The following is a 17803-nucleotide window of genomic DNA, read 5'->3' as shown; positions in this document are numbered from 1 at the left end:
TTCTTCTTTGAGAACCCATGTGTGTGATGTCACACATCAGCACTGCTGAAACTGCGCAGGGAAATCTGGGCCCACCATGCACCGCCATAAGCTATAATGTGATTTATGGCTATAGCAGCACTCAGACAAAAGACAGGGCCCAAATGACATTAAAAACAGAGTAATTTGGCCACAAGCAATAGCTGGCAGCTGAATTGTCTTTCCTCTGAGTCCATGGCAGTAGAGTACTTAGACATGTCACATCAAACTCAAAGTGACAGGTGCCCCGCCCCTTTTTCACACCCTTTCCCCGCCCCTTTTTCACGCCCTTTCCCCGCCCCTTTTTCACACCCTTTCCCCGCCCCTTTTTCACACCCTTTCCCCGCCCCTTTGTCACACTCTTGCCCCAGCCCACACAGTGAAACACCGCCCCACCATATATTAAGCATGACTGACAGGCAAAGCACAAGCAGGCAAATGCCTTCTACCAAAGAAATTTTGAGAAAGCATTAAAAGGTTTATGTGTTTATTGAATATAAGACTTAATAGTAATTGTGGTCATAGCATACAATTGTAAAATATAATTTTAAACACTTTTTCACACCCTTTCCCCACCCCTTTTTCACACTCTTGCCCCGCCCCTCTTTCACACTCTTGTCCCGCCCCCAATGACTAATGACCCCTTTACAGAGATCTCCACCTCCAGGTTACCCCAAAACGTGTTATTTGACATTATTTGATCTGTAGTTTTATTATGTTCGTATTAACACCTTAGCACCCCCACCTTGGATAGTTTTCATGAGACATGAACTGTTAATTAATAAAATAAGACACGGTAAAAGGTTTATGTGTTTATTGAATATAAGGCTTAATAGTAATTGTGGTCATAGCATACGATTGTAAAATATAATTTTCAACATTTTTATACACACACCACTCAAAATATTCTTTATATAGATTGAACAAAATATAATTTTATTTCTGTACATGTTTTATAAATGCGTTGTTCAAATTTAAAAGATAACTTCTAGTATTCGTTATACACAATAAGCAAAATATGCAAAGCAACATTTTATCCCAGTACATATATCGCTCAAAGTATCTAATTTCTGTACGGGGCAATCCTTTTAATTTAAGTCCGTTCATCAAAAGAATTAGAGCGTTAGCCATTGTGTTTGCAGCATTGGAAGTACTCTTTTTTTAGGTAACAAAATCCCCTGTGTTAGTCCTGGTGATGGAATAAGCATCCTGCGACTGACAGGTGTATGAGGCGTTGCGGGTGATTCGCCGTGCAGCTGTTTTTTGAGGCTGTCGAGCAGGTCTCTTGTCCTTGTGTTACCAACCACGGTAGAGGGGACATTTAATTCAGCCATAGCATCCATAAATATTTTCCAACCAGGAGGTGTTTTACTTGCGGCCATAGCATGACTCTGGGTCGCACTGCGGACTAGATCTACCATGTTTGATCCAGGTACAGTTTGGCCTTTGTAAACAAATTCACCCCTCGCATTCCACATAGCCAAATCATCTGATTGTAACAGTTTGTTTAACAATAGCTCAGCATTTTTCTTAAAGCGGTCATTAACAAGATTAAGAATTTCAACAATATCTTTGTCTCTGTTATCATAAATATTTGTCATTTGCTTCTGATCAGATGTGGGCGGCATTATCAATGTTAAAGAAGCTGCTTCTTTACCATCCTGTCTGGCAAATACCAAGTACCTCTGTAGCACAGCTGTGTATCTCTTAATTTTTTCATCATCAGGTATGTCATTCCTGCGCAAAATTTCACTAATTTCTGCATCTAAACGGTGCGCAACAGACTGGCGAATGTCGGTGGTGTTTGGAGAAGGTCTCTTTATTTTATCTAGCTCTTGTTTGGACACCAAGAACATTTTCTCAGCCTGCTCCATCACTAACCACCAACGCTGTTAGCAATCAGCCCTGTTATTAAGGGAATTGCAAAGCCGAGGAGCGGTCCTATAAACCCACCAGACTGGTTCACAAGACGTTTCTTGGTTTTAATGGGGAATGTTTTATCGCTCAACTTCTTTATAGCGCGGCGCCACTTTTTAAGTATATTTTTTTGACGCTCTTTCAGGGGTATCTTTCCTTTTAAAATGTTGAGCGCGATTTCACCAATACTAGGCCCGAACCATGCATAAATTCCTCTCCCTGGAAACCTTCCAATCCATAGCCCGCTTGCGCCAGGTAATATCGCGTGTAGATATTCGGGTCTCCATACAACTTCTGCGACAACATTTCAATTCGCTGTTACGCGCCGTTGTCTGAAATGAAGTCTCACAACGGATTTTCCGTACTTAAACCTAACAGGTTTCCCTTGATCGGTTTGAATTGAAATGGTTACTGAATCGAAGTGGTGCTTGCAGAGCGGTATATAGTCGGGTCTGCTGTATCTTTGTGTGCTTATCCCACCACCTTTCCCGCTGATTTCAACGGTCCTTAGTAATTGAACGTAGGCATCCCCTACTAGCTGATGTTCTATTATATCTGTGTACACAAAGAGTGTATAAAATCCTGCTCTGATATCAGGGTAGAATATTTTGGTGTTTTGGGGTGTTTGGCTCGGCTCTGGTGGGTAGTAAGGATGGTGCCCAGCTTTTAGAAGTTTCAGTTGATCAGGTGTTGGTACAGGTAAACCTAATATATGCCCCAATTTTTTACCCGGTATGAAAAAGTGTGTGGTTGAATTATACAGGCTAACAGTTCTTTCCGCTTCATCATAGGTCAATTTAATCTGGTCCAGGGGTAGCTTTGCTTTTTCGAGTCTATGATTAACTCCTTTGATAAGATCGTCGATAGTGTGATAATACCCGGCTCTAACATAATAATCTCTTAACGGTTCTCCACGTTTCCCGGCGTGAAAAATACCCTCGGGCACTTCAAAGGTATACCATGAATGCGGATACTGTATTTCGGTGATTGCTACTTCCCACTCGCCACGAAGGTCCACAGATTTAGCCAATTTAGTTGTATAGGTTGAGATGGTATTCTCTGGGTAAATTTTTGATGAGGCATTGCACGGTAGTGTAATAAAAAAGGAATCCGTCTGCATATTTTATATTTCGGTCAGCTGGTTTTCCGGAATCCACTCGTTGAATTTTTCAGGGTATCCGAGCCACTTAACTAGGTACAAATTTTTACCCTTCACTCGTTTTTTTCTTATAATTTTTTCTATCCGATAAATTCTGTTTTTATGAAGCGGCACTTTTTGTAGCTCATCATCATAGAACGATCCCTCAATGACTTCCCCAGCCAGATCTCTCAACTTATAAAGAGGCCTGAGACCTCTGGTGTTGATAGCTTGTATTGTAAAGATCTCTTCCGTGTAGCTTTGCTCATAACCTTTTGTAAATATACTTTTATAACAGGAAATTCTCACGTGGTAACCAACTGCAAGCGCCGGCTTAATCTTTTTAACACACGTATAATCTTGGTACAGATTTTTCCAGATTAACAAAGAATTGTTTTTTGTAACGGACGCCGGCTTGCATCGTATAGAGGAGTGGTATGTGTTATTATAACTTGTTAAGCTGTTTTGTAAATTATCGATGTATCGGTATGTATTTCGGTGTCTGAGATAGCGCCACAGCTTGGTTTTCAAAGTGCGATTAAAACGTTCTACGATGGCTGCCTTGACTGTGTTTGTTGTAAAAAAATGTTTTATTCCACGCTCTGCACAAAGCTTTTTCATAGGTTTATTCATGAATTCTCGACCTCTGTCGGTTTCTAGTTTTCTGGGTATTCGATCGCTAGTGCGAAATATGTACTCAAAAGCCTTAGCCACAGTTCCCCCAGCTTTATTGCGCAGCCCAACACACCAAGCATATTTAGATAAAACATCTATGACCGATAAAATATATTTCACACCGTCGTTGTAACTTGAAAAATCTATCATAGACACCAGGTCCGCCTGCCATTGGGCGTCTATATCTGAGACAACAATTTTATTTCTTTTAATCTTCTTCTTAGCAGGCTTGTATAAAGTATATGTGTCTTGTCTATTAAGCCAGTTTTTGACAGCTTTCCTGCTCAATCCATACTTCCGAACAACTCTATGCAGGCTGTCGACACCGCCATAAGAACCGGCGGCTTTTAAATTATAATAATGCTTTCTCAAAATTTCTTTGGTAGAAGGCATTTGCCTGCTTGTGCTTTGCCTGTCAGTCATGCTTAATATATGGTGGGGGCGGTGTTTCACTGTGTGGGCTGGGGCAAGAGTGTGACAAAGGGGCGGGGAAAGGGTGTGAAAAAGGGGCGGGGGAAGGGTGTGAAAAAGGGGCGGGGAAAGGGTGTGAAAAAGGGGCGGGGAAGGGTGTGAAAAAGGGGCGGGGAAAGGGTGTGAAAAAGGGGCGGGGAAAGGGCGTGAAAAAGGGGCGGGGAAAGGGTGTGAAAAAGGGGCGGGGCACCTGTCACTTTGAGTTTGATGTGACATGTCTAAGTACTCTACTAATTTGTTTACAAAGGCCAAACTGTACCTGGATCAAACATGGTAGATCTAGTCCGCAGTGCGACCCAGAGTCATGCTATGGCCGCAAGTAAAACACCTCCTGGTTGGAAAATATTTATGGATGCTATGGCTGAATTAAATGTCCCCTCTACCGTGGTTGGTAACACAAGGACAAGAGACCTGCTCGACAGCCTCAAAAAACAGCTGCACGGCGAATCACCCGCAACGCCTCATACACCTGTCAGTCGCAGGATGCTTATTCCATCACCAGGACTAACACAGGGGATTTTGTTACCTAAAAAAAGAGTACTTCCAATGCTGCAAACACAATGGCTAACGCTCTAATTCTTTTGATGAACGGACTTAAATTAAAAGGATTGCCCCGTACAGAAATTAGATACTTTGAGCGATATATGTACTGGGATAAAATGTTGCTTTGCATATTTTGCTTATTGTGTATAACGAATACTAGAAGTTATCTTTTAAATTTGAACAACGCATTTATAAAACATGTACGGAAATAAAATTATATTTTGTTCAATGTATATAAAGAATATTTTGAGTGGTGTGTGTATAAAAATGTTGAAAATTATATTTTACAATCGTATGCTATGACCACAATTACTATTAAGCCTTATATTCAATAAACACATAAACCTTTTACCGTGTCTTATTTTATTAATTAACAGTTCATGTCTCATGAAAACTATCCAAGGTGGGGGTGCTAAGGTGTTAATACGAACATAATAAAACTACAGATCAAATAATGTCAAATAACACGTTTTGGGGTAACCTGGAGGTGGAGATCTCTGTAAAGGGGTCATTAGTCATTGGGGGCGGGACAAGAGTGTGAAAGAGGGGCGGGGCAAGAGTGTGAAAAAGGGGTGGGGAAAGGGTGTGAAAAAGTGTTTAAAATTATATTTTACAATTGTATGCTATGACCACAATTACTATTAAGTCTTATATTCAATAAACACATAAACCTTTTAATGCTTTCTCAAAATTTCTTTGGTAGAAGGCATTTGCCTGCTTGTGCTTTGCCTGTCAGTCATGCTTAATATATGGTGGGGCGGTGTTTCACTGTGTGGGCTGGGGCAAGAGTGTGACAAAGGGGCGGGGAAAGGGTGTGAAAAAGGGGCGGGGGAAGGGTGTGAAAAAGGGGCGGGGAAAGGGTGTGAAAAAGGGGCGGGGAAAGGGCGTGAAAAAGGGGCGGGAAAGGGTGTGAAAAAGGGGCGGGGCACCTGTCACTTTGAGTTTGATGTGACATGTCTAAGTACTCTACTCATGGCGGCCTTTATATTCTGGCGTATAAGACTACTTTTTAAAGAGACTCTGAAGCGAGAATAAATCTCGCTTCAGAGCTCATAGTTAGCAGGGGCATGTGTGCCCCTGCTGAACCGCCGCTATCGCGCCGCTAAACGGGGGTCCCTTCACCCCCAAACCCCCCACTGCAACACTTGGTCGCAGACTTGGTCGGTCCTGGAGGCAGGGCTAACGGCTGCAGCCCTGCCTCCAGTCGCGTCTATCAGCGGCGCATCGCCGCCTCTCCCCCGCCCCTCTCAGTGAAGGAAGACTGAGAGGGGCGGGGGAGAGGCAGAGATACGTGCTGACAGACGCGTGTGGGGCAGGGCTGCGGCGGTTAGCCCTGCCCCAACCAGGAAGCGCTCCCCCGCTGCACGGAGGGGGATTTGGAGGTGAAGGGACCCTCGTTAAGCCACGGGATAGCGGCGGTTTAGCAGGGGCACACATGCCCCTGCTAACTATGAGGTCTGAAGCGAGATTTATTCTTGCTTCAGACTCTCTTTAAGCCTTGAAAATCATCTGAAAAGTCAGGGGTCGTCTTATCCGCCAGGCATCATTGATGCCGGGTGATACACCCTATGTTGTTACCGCTCTCAGATTTCACTACTGAGTGAGGACTGTAGTAAAGCGGCGCAAGTGCACATGTGCGAGATATGAGAGGCAGAGAAGGAGGTAAATAGGATATAAGGGCGGGACAGAAGGGTGAAAGAGGCGTGGTTTATGGGCACAGCGTGATCTATTCTTCCATACCGATCTGATAAACAGGTAGAGCTGACCAATCCGCTTAGGGAGAGTTGACCAATCCAATCAGTAAATCGCCTATATACTGGTATATACTGGGTACCACATACAGTAAAGCTCCAGTATCTGTTCATACATAGCATCAGTATATGATTTTTTTTTTAATTTGGTGTGCAGTGGAAGAGGGGTAGTCTTATATGGCAAATATATCCCAAACTCTGTATTTTAACTGGAAAAGTTGGGGGGTCGTTTTATACGTCCAGTTGTCTTATACGCCGGAATATACAGTAAATGCCAACTGAACTTTTGCAGGAGCAAGGTGAGCCGTTTTTTGGCTTCAACCTATGCCAAATTTCCTAGTGCCATGTTTGCATTAATGCCAGGAATGCTCTGCTTCCCTCTTTTGCCTGCCGCACTTCCTGTGCAACACATTAGATGAGTCATTAGAAACCAATAGAAGCGTCAAGTGTGTTGCACAGGGAGTGCAGTAACCAGAAGAGTAGGAAACAGAAACATGGATTGGTGTGATGCCCCAAGACTTTTCAGAGTTGTAAACACTTAGGGTGCACTCCATGGTTGACATGAGTCTGTGCGGTTTCTTGGAGATCAGGTGATGACACCATGCCACAGTTCACAGACAGTTTATGTCATAAACCCTTCCCATACCTTTGATATTTTCTTTCAGCAGTAAGGGGACGGTGCACCTGTTCCGGATAACAATTCGAGGGCTCGGGTCTTCTGTAAGGGTTAAATAAGTCACACCAAGATGCTCTTGATAAGTCAACACCACCGCCCTACAAAGAAATAAACACATTATAGAAGAAATGTAACTTGTTCAGCTGGGACACATACAGTACAGCACCAGTATCTGTTCATACATAGCACCTGTATATGATTTTTTTTGTTTTTATTTGGTGTGCGTTGGAAGAGGGGTAGTCTTATATGGCAAATATACCCCAAACTCTATATTTTAACTGGAAAAGTTGGGGGCAAGTTGGGGGGATAATAAAGGGCATATCTGGGACTTAAAGTGGATCAGAGATGAAAAACTAACTATAACACATAACTTGTCTATATATCGTATGCGAAACAGCTTCAACAACATATTATTATTTCTTCCTGTGATACAATGAGAGCAGTCATATTCTTCATGTCACATTACACAGAGGCAATCTGCTCTGCATCTCCACCCCTCAGCCTGTGAAAACTTCACTACTCTCTCCGTCTCCTTGCCTCTGCAATCTATGGCTGGTCCTCCTCCTCCTTCGGGAAAAGCCTCCTCGTCCCCAGACTGAGCTCCCATGAGCACTTGCTACATGGGACTCAGAATGCTTAGGCGCTGGAGGAGCTGTGGGCAAGGCTTGTTTAGTTTATAGGGAATTAGGGTATAAAAACAAAAACAAAAAAATAATTTGGCTTGAGAAATGCCCTATAAAAATATATGTGAGGGGCACAATTATGCAAAGAGTAAAAGTTTATCTCGGATCCACTTTAATCCTAAATATAAAATATGAAATACTATGTAAAAGTGAAAAAAAAAATGTTACACTACAGCAGTCAAGAAAAACATTTTGTATTTTAAGTACAGGGAGCTTAAACCTCCCTGGCGTTCAATTTCCCCAAGATTTCTGTGCAAGAAGTGATCTAATTAATTTTCATAATCTTTTTTTTCCTGTAACTTGCCAAAATGTGTCAAGCGACAGTCTAGTATACAGTGCAGCAGAGTACTGATGTGTATGCACGTCAATACCGTTTAAAGCATGTTTTGTATTGACGTGTATAACCGCCAATACCGCCAGGGAGGCCCTGTAGTGACATATAGTAAAATGTTGTAAATTATTCAGAACACATCGACCAAATCGTTCGAGCAATCAGAAATTCTGATCGGATTGGTTGAAAATAATCTCAGTTGATGGGCACAATCCATTATGAACGATTATAAAAATAGTCGTCCGATTGGATTTTTGTCAAACCAAAATTGGGATTTTCTTGATTGGTTGTGATAGATAGGAAACAAAGATTGTTTTGTTGATGGTGTAGTGGACGATTTTTCTTCCAATCAGAATTTCTGATCGCTCGAATGATTTTTCGCTAGAAATTGGACCATTAGTGGCCACCTTAAGAAACAAGTTTTGGAAGGTCAATGGTAATGTGTGTGGGTGGTGGGGGAGGAGGGGTCGTGCGCACAATGCTGGACTGGAAAAAACTGTGAATACTAGCAGATGGAAAGCCTGCAGGAAGGCAGCGTTCAGGGTTGCAGTCCAAGCGCCAACAAACGTTATTCCATGCGAGCAATAGCCATAAGCAAACGCGTCACATGATTAGGCGTACACGTCTGCACGTGCAACCTGGTCCACTGTGCCTCCGCTCTCCTCCTCTCCCAATGATGCATTTAGCGTGGTAGCATGCTGCTCCAGGCTTACTTGCCAGCTGCAGCTTTGCTTATGGCTATTGCTCGTATGGGATAATGTTTGCTGGCGCTTGGACCACTCGAATAGGGGATAAGCTATCGGCTTGGATATTAATTGGGCATGGAGCTTTCCTGCATCTGCCAACCTGAAGTAACGGGGGACACGTGAGTTGTGAGTTCTTCAACAAGGTGTTTGTGACAAGTCTAGCCTTGGGATTAAGGTTTGACACAGAATGTGTCAGCAATGAGAGCGTATTAGTGCTTTACTAAGGCGTTCAGTACATATATATGCACACGGTGGATACTGGTTGTCTGTGCGATCTGTGCACACCTGTCTATATGATAGCAGCAACTTTATGAGCCTGAAGATATGGACTATACCGGTACCCTTGGAAATTGTAATGCACTCCTGAAAGGGACATTACCTAATTACCATTAGCGGTTGCTGGCCATCATTACCATGTTTTTAGGTGGGGTTTTTTAGGCTGTGAGTTTTGCTTTTGATATAACATTATTGAATTATTAAAGTTCTGCACATTAGTACCAGTGGATCCGTATGCATTTTTTTTTGCTATGTATTCCTTCCCCAAGCCCCCCCCCCCCTTAGGTGAGACAGGGTACAGTGCAATATTACTGTAAGACCTGGGTTGATATCCTGTATTTTTCTTGTGGTGTTGTACCTGCAACCTATGCCTACAACTGCGTTCACAACATCAATTTTAACAAAATATATTGGTCTGCTCTACTTAAAGGACATCCGAGATCAAAAAAAGGATGTGTGACGGAGTACATACTTTTGTTATAAATGGCCTTCACTGGCAGGCTGTGTCCTCCCTTCATTACTAAGGAGAGGTAAAGGCGCATGTCCATTAATTCCTATTCAAAGGTCCTGACTAGTGGTAGTTAGAGCCTGCTAATGGGACGTATAACGGCCAAAAAGGAGGCTGATGGGGGGAGCAGCAGACACAGTCTGCCAAAGGATGCCATTAGTAACAAAATCATGTACTCCATTGCACATAGTTTTTCTGGTCTTGAATATCCTTCAAACAAACAGTGATGTTTCCATACTTTGTGCACAAGTCATTTCCACCACAGTCTCCAACTGGCACTGCCAAACTCTGCCTGGGAAATTCCTGACGGATGATGGCGGGTAAACTCCAACACTTGGGGCTGCCGGCCGCGGCGTTCTGACACAGGCTCAGCAGAAGGTACTTCTGGAGTGGAGGCATGTCGGCCGCGCAGTTACTGGTGTCCGAGATGAGATCCCAGCAAGGAATTGTGTTGGATTTGGCAGCGAGATGTTCCCCAACTGGGCTGATGCTGAACACAGTGCTGTCTGGTACAGGCACAAACTGCGGAGGAAAAGCAGGGGGGAGAAAAGGACAAAAAAAAAGGAAAAAAAGATAAGCTTGATTAAAAGAAACACATGATTTAGTCCACAGAGGTTTGACTTATTATTACGAGTTGGACATTTGAAGCCAAACATCGGATTGTTGAAGTACAGCCAGATTTCCGACACAGAGCACAAAGATATCATTTTTCCTTGGGCTTTAAACATAGTTCACCGAGAGGTCTCGCTGTGTTGCATTTGACTGGGCAACAGGTGAAAAGTAGATACTTCCCCCCAAAAAACCTTTGTGGTTATAGCATACGGCCGACAGATAACAGTGAACACGAATGTTAAAACACGATATTGGTCAGGTTCCAGTGTGACCTATATGCAGCTGTTGCGTTGCCCTACGCTGACCTGAAATTCAGTCTATAATGTATAAAACAGATCATGGACAGAATGTGCACTCTGCATTATCAGAGCTGTGAAACTGTTTTATTTTCTTTTTGTCCTTACAAAACTCACCAGTGTTGGCTGTCGCCATAAAGACAAGGCTTATCAGTTAGGGTCAGAGAAATGGTGCAAAGAATAGTGAAAAAGTGAGTTTTCAAATTCTTCAAGAGAAAAAACAACTCATTATTATTTAGTATTTATATAGTGCTTACATCTTCAGCAGCGCTGTAGAGTATATTGTCTTGTCACTTAAAGTGGTCTGAAAGTCAGCATTTCTACTTTGCTCCAAAAGATTCCTCACAGCTTTAAAGCTACTATCCCAGAGTTTTTTTCTTAGCAGAACATCACTGAAATGGTTAAACAAAGCACTTTGTCCTGCTATTCAGCTTCAAATATGCAACCAAACTGGAGATAACAGTATCTTTGTTTACATTCCAATGTTGCTATAGGTGTGTGTAACAAGTAAAAAACACTTTCTGAGAAGCTGTCTCTGCTTCAGGCACACACACAGTCCAGAGGAACTCATTAGAAGATTTTAATATATTATAAAAAGCAGTTGGATTAAAATGCAATGAAGCTTTCAGGACAACAAAGCTACACTTTGGAAACTTCTAATTTGTAGACAGACAATATTACTTGACTGTATGAATAATAAAAAGCAGAAAAGCACATTTTTATTGAATGTTATGTCAGAGTTTCAGACCACTTTACCTGTCCCTCACAGGGGCTCACAATCTAATCCCTACCACAGTCATATGTCTATGTATGTATCGTGTAGTGTATATATCGTAGTCCAGGGCCAATCTTAGGGGGACGCCAATTAACTTATCTATATGTTTTGGGGAGGTGGAAGGAAACTGAAGTGCCTGGAGGAAACCCACGCAGACACAGGGAGAACATGCAAACTCCATGTGGATAGTGCCCTGGCTGGGATATGAACTGGAGACCCAGCACTGCAAGGCGAGAGTGCTATTCACTACACCACTGTACTGCCCACAGCATTGTGATGCATCACTATGGGCAGATGCAGTAAAGGTACTTTTCTCACATTCTTTTTTAGCACAAAGTTGCTTCCTAGGTACTGAAAACATTGTATAGAGGTAACATTTGAAAAAGATGAGGACAGAAAACTCATGAAATAAGACGTGTTTTCTTCCCATAGGGTTAATTCACGCAAGTGGCTAAAGGTGCCATATACTAGACCAGTGATCTGCAAACTTGGCTCTCCAGCTGTTAAGGAACTACAAGTCCCACAATGCATTGCGGGAGTCTGACAGCCACAGTCATGATTCATAAAGGCAAATGCATTGTAGTTCCTTAACAGCTGAAGAGCCAAGTTTGCAGATTGCTGTACTAGACAGTTTTCTCCCATTGATTGCTGACAGCGTCCGACCCAGGCGATAATTTTTGGATGAAATTCGATCTAATCGATCAATCGGTAAATATCGATCAGAAGCAGTGGTAGACCGACAGCCCATTGCATTGCACTACATTGAATAATGTGATATGATAGATTTGTAATAACTTTCATGCTAAAATCTATGAATAATTTATGTACAGTGTGTGGAAGGATACATATCCTTGTTTTTTGTGGGGGGGGGGAATCGCTTGGCGTTTTATGACAGCAAGTAAGGGATGGGGCACACTGGGTGAAAACACAGATGTGGTAGCATTGCCACTTTCATTTAACAATATGGTTTTGCATACAGCATTGGCGTTACAGGATTTTACAATATGGCAGCCTCCATATCCCTCTCAGCTCATGTGTCCCTTAAAACTATTAATTCAATGTAATTAAAATCCCGCTTCCAGCTCAGACTGCACTCAACTATGACTTATGATGCCAACTGTCACCCTGTCTAGTCATGTGAAATTGGTGTTAGTAGACGCCTGCTTTCAATCCATCTAGTACAAGTCCACTGAAGCTTTAACCCTCATGTGTGGAACATATGAGTGGCATATTCCTGGTTTCCTATGGAAATCAGCCCTGGTAAAATGATAGTTGGAAGCAGGACAAATATTCTTATGGAACCAGAAGTCATTCTCGTGTAGACTAAGGAAGACAGGTGCAAGGGACAGACTTCCTTTGTTATGTACACCAATCAGAGATTTATGCATGAATTATAAAACCTACAGGACATAAAAAAAACCCCAAAACATAAAGGAGGAAGTCTTATTTATATTAAATATATAAAACTGAATGGCATCTGATGCAACTATGCTTGCAGTTCGATCGATGTTTAAAAGATTTCAGTTGAAATCTATCAAAATTCCTCTTGCCGTTTGGTGTAGGGCTCCATCACTATCTGATACAATTGTAAATGGATAGCGATCAATCAGCTTGGTCTATACCCAGTGGGTGGAATAGCTCAGAGAAGCTCTTTTGCACAGGATCAGGGATGCTCACCGAGGATAATCACGACTGATTACTCGCGATTCAAATAAGGGTTAATTGCTGCAGGTGCGGGGCTGGATGCGGCAGGGTTAATTACCCATAATGCCACTATCCGCCCTGCGCGTCAACAAGATTGCAAGCGTTCTATTAGTCACATTGCAAGCCTCGCTATGGCGCACTTCCTCCTTCAAGCTGGAAGGAGGAAGTGTGCCATAGCGAGGCTTGCAACGCGACTAATAGGACGCTTGCAATCTTGTTGACGTGCAGGGCGGATAGTGGCATTATGGGTTGTTAACCCCGCCGCATCCAGCAGCAATTAACCCTTATTTGAATTGTGCGTAATCAGTCGTGATTATCTTCGGTGAGCATCCCTGGCACAGATAACAACTGAAGTTTTTTAAAGTGATCCTTAACTAAACGATGCCCTGGTCCCATGCAGCGGCCAAGTTTCCTTTCTGGCGACTGCCCAGTCGCAGAGCCAATGTGCCTGCATTGTTCTGGCTGCGCATGTCCTCGCTCATGTCACTGTCCTGCGCATGCGCAGTACAAGATTTCTCTTTCTGTGCATGCTTAGGACAGTGACGAGCGCGCCCAGGGCCATGCAGGGGCAGTGGCTCTCCCCAAATACAAATCTAAGCCACTGCAGGGGACCGGAGCATCATTCCAGGATGGCGCGGGCACAAGGCGGCTGCAAAAGGCTGGTAGAAACCCCAGTTAAGTGAAATAATTTTTTGTTTTGTTTAGTGAAAGTTCACTTTAACTCTTCCTGTACTGAGACTCTTTTCATTGCTACTAATGTGCTATTTCTTATCTGTACTACACATACAATTCATTATCTCATAAGTTTATTTTCGCTTCCGGTTTGCTTTAAGGCTTACTTTAGGTTTATGGTTAAGGTAATGCAAGGAAAAGAGGCAGGGAATAGATATTTCTGCTCTTACCTCTTCTTCAGAATGCTGCTGCTGAGAGACACACATCTGAGGGATGTAATAGATCTTCAGGGAAGTATTGTTAATGATCGTTGTCTTGTCCTCAATTTGCAGAATTTGGATTCCGTTCCGGACCATTGATGAGATGCTAAACTGACAGAGCTGGAAGAGGGAACGAGGAGTCAGAAACATGATATACAACATATGACAAAACTAATAACATGCCTTGCAGCTGATGTACTAAGGCTGGGGGAGAGTGAAGAACTCTGAAGAACATAAGTGCTCCACCAAACTTGTACTGGATTTTAAAGGGAACCTAAGGCAAGAGCGATATAGAGGCTGCCATATTTATTTCCTTTTAAACAATGCATATTGCCTGGCTGTCCTGCTGATCCTCTGACTTTAATACGTTTAGCCATAGACACTGAACAAGCATTCAGATCAGGTGTTTCTGACTGAAGTCTAAAGGTGGCCATACACTTATAGATTGCAGCAGATTTGATCATCAGATAGATTTCTGGCAGATGCCTGTCAAGTCCAATCTGATGTGTCACACACTAGGAACAGATTTCCAATAGATTTCAGAATGAAATCTATTGGAAATTGATTTAAATGCATTATTGGACCATTAGATTCAATGCAACTCTATAGGGGTCCATACACTGGTCAATTTCAGCAATTCGATCAATCGATCGATTCTCTGGTATTGATCGATCGACCAGAAATCAATTCTATAAAATCTATTGCTCGATCGATTTGCGGCCGATTCGATCAATTTGATCTATCTGACAGGATGAAAAATCTAGGTCGATCTGCTGCTGGCAGCAGATCAATGGCCCATCGAGTTGCATTGGATCTAATGGTCCAAAAATGCATTTAGATCGATTTTCAATAGATTTCCAATAGATTTCATTCTGAAAAAGAAATCCAGTCCAGGTTTGCTAGATCACTCATGTTCTTTAATGTTCTCAAGTATGCTAAAATAACACTTCTATATATAATTTTTCATAATGGTGATTAAAAAAAAGATTTTGGACAGAGATTGGACAGGTTCAGTTGACCAAACTCAGAAAACCCCCGTCCTAGAAGGCAATAGAAAAGATAAGGAGGCCCAAACTATTACTTCACTAGCTGTGATAAAGGGTTCCATCTTATAGCTCAGGCTTTTTTGTGGCTACACTTGTTAAGGGTGTGAATATTATAATTGCCACACTTGTTTTATTACCCTTGCAAGACGGGCCTCCAGGTTCTGAGGGTCACAAGGGTGAGAAATCTATTCCTTTTCACAAACAGAACATCAGGGGGCGCTGTATGACTGATATTGTGGTGAAACCCCTCCCACAAGAAACTCTGAGGACCGTGGTACTCCTGGCAGTTTCCTGTCTGTGAACCTTGTTGCATTGTGGGAAATAGCTGTTTACAGCTGTTTCCAACTGCCAAAAAACATGCAGCAGCTATATCACCTGCCAACAGTAAAAATTTCACCATGTAATAAATGTCAGAATGTAAATCAGGGATTTAAAAGCTTTTACAATGGGCAAACACTGACAATCATTTATACATAATTATTGTAAAAATGAAGCACTTTTTTTATTCCATTATTTTCACTGGAGTTCCTCTTTAAAGAGAACCTGAACTGAAAATAAAAAGTCAAAATAGCCATACACAGGTCATACTTACCTCCTGTGTAGTCTACTACTCATCTCTTTCTCTTCTCCTGCATCCCATTTGTCCACTATGATCAATGGATTTCTACGTTCTCCATTTTAAAAATGGCCATTACCCCATAAAAGCTTCCTGGTCAGCACACTGTTAAACTGTAATATCACCCTCTTGAGCCATAGGGAAACATGGACATTACCTTGCACCTTCAGTTGTAACTGACAGCTGATGATATATAACTGACAGCAATTGGTATATTTCAGTTCTGACAAAATCTTGTTAGAACTGGAAGGGATCATTGGAAGAAGACAATGGTGAGCTTCTGAGAGGAACTGACGGTGAGGTTAGTATGTAATATTCATTTCCAGCTACATAATGTGTTTATTTAAAATAATTTTCCTCACTTCAGGTTCCCTTTAAAGAACTGAGGGCGGGAGGGTAGCCAGTCAAAGTCATAACTACTGGGGGAGCAGCACCTACAATCACTGTGAGGCCCACTGCCAGTGGGCTATCCATCTCTATCCCTTCCTGCTGATCCAAGGAGTGTGCCATGGAGGAAGTTTATTGCCTGCTACACTCCCTGGTCTCCTCTTCCGTGCTGTCCCCCCACCCTCACCATAGTTGTCCTCTATGTTGTGTGGCATCACACGAGATGCAGGAGAACTAGAAAGCAGGATGAAGATGAATGACAGCTGTTGACTGCACTGTAGAGGAGACTTGGTGCAGGAGCAGCTGATGTACTGTACCTCCTCAGCTGTGCACTACTCTGCTGGGAAGGGGGGACTTTATATTATGCATGGGTGGGGGTAGCGTAGTAGTAGCCATGCCTAGCAAGTGGGGGGGGGGGTGGAGAATAGTAGCACCAAGTCTTATATGGGCAGGGGGCTGATGAAGAAACTGCCACCCAAAAAGATCACAAATAATTGTTGTGCGTGATAATGTCTAACGCCCTGCGGCTGGGGTCATACTTGCTGGTGCTATAGCCTATCTGTATTGCATGGATATCCTGTTCCACTTCTGGGGCCAGTTGCTGTGTTTAGCACACTCAGGAGTGGACAGGTGCCATTCTTTTTTTTTAATTAACATTTTTTTTATTGATGCACTCGTATAATACAGAATAAAGAACGATTCAAATTGCACAATGGTAAAGCAGGTATGCGATGTTGACATTTTCCAATCATAAAGACATAGGACAAGCATAGCAATCAAGTAAAATAGGAGGTGCAGTTGAAGTAGAGAGATTTATCATAACATTATATTATATTCATATTAGGATGAGGACATCAGTAGTCGTCTTGTAAACCTTTTATATGAAACCATAATGGCAGGCATACATTTTCCTGACTATCAGAAAAAACCTGAAAGAATCTCCAAATCTTTTCTTTACTTCGAGCACAACAACTAACTTAACCCCTTCCAAACTCCCACCCTAACCCCAGCCATAGCCGCCTTCTCCCCCCTCCTCCTCTCGACCCCTCGCTAATAATCCTGATCATCCACTCAATTTATCTATACCTTACTCGACAACCTCTAATCTACCCAGGGTTCCAGCCACCTTTTGTAGCAAATACCATGATGTGCTTTCAAATGGTTTCATGACATGATATATCTGTACTGGGTCTAGGCAAGTTTCTATGTACTTTCTCCATGTTTTGAAGAATTTCGCCATTCGTTTTTTATTGCCCTTTTCCAACTGCAGAGATTCCATATGCATGATATGATGCACTAATTCCTTTACTAGAGCGCAAGAGGGTGGTGAAGAATCTATCCAATGCTTTAATATAGCTTTCTGTGTGGCCAGTAGATATAAATGCTCAAACTTAGATACCATAGGTGGGTTCTTGTCAGAATGAGATTCAGATGCATGTAGTAAGCAGAACATTAATTCAGGTTTTCTTTTGTAATTTGTTACTCTATTCATTGTCTTTACAGAATTATCCCATACCAAATGTATATTTGGGCAAAACCACAGCATGTGTTCCAAATTAGGATCATTGCATTTTGGACATACTCTCGAGCCTGCAGGGGTAGAATCTCCTTCATGCTTATATGGGCCTTTTAATCAGTATATATGCTCTATGTAAAATCTTTAAAAACATTTCTCACCAGTCTTCACTCAATATTGCTTTTC

The 17803-nt window shown here is 42.4% G+C and overlaps 1 protein-coding gene across 3 annotated transcripts in view; it reads right to left on the bottom strand.

The window, feature by feature from the left end:
• VPS13B (vacuolar protein sorting 13 homolog B) overlaps positions 1 to 17803 on the bottom strand; it is a 1202086-nt gene that overhangs the window by 58147 nt on the left and 1126136 nt on the right. For all 3 annotated transcript variants that reach the window (XM_068237718.1, XM_068237719.1, XM_068237717.1), the window contains exons 51-53: positions 14023 to 14172; positions 9972 to 10255; positions 7160 to 7287 (exon numbers count right to left, since the gene is read on the bottom strand). In XM_068237718.1, coding sequence (XP_068093819.1) covers positions 7160 to 7287; positions 9972 to 10255; positions 14023 to 14172 — 562 coding nt within the window. The remainder of the gene's footprint in view (positions 1 to 7159; positions 7288 to 9971; positions 10256 to 14022; positions 14173 to 17803) is intronic.

Source organism: Hyperolius riggenbachi, chromosome 5 (assembly GCF_040937935.1).
Source record: "Hyperolius riggenbachi isolate aHypRig1 chromosome 5, aHypRig1.pri, whole genome shotgun sequence".
NCBI classification, from domain to species: Eukaryota; Metazoa; Chordata; class Amphibia; order Anura; family Hyperoliidae; genus Hyperolius; species Hyperolius riggenbachi.
This window is presented reverse-complemented; position numbering and strand designations above follow the sequence as displayed.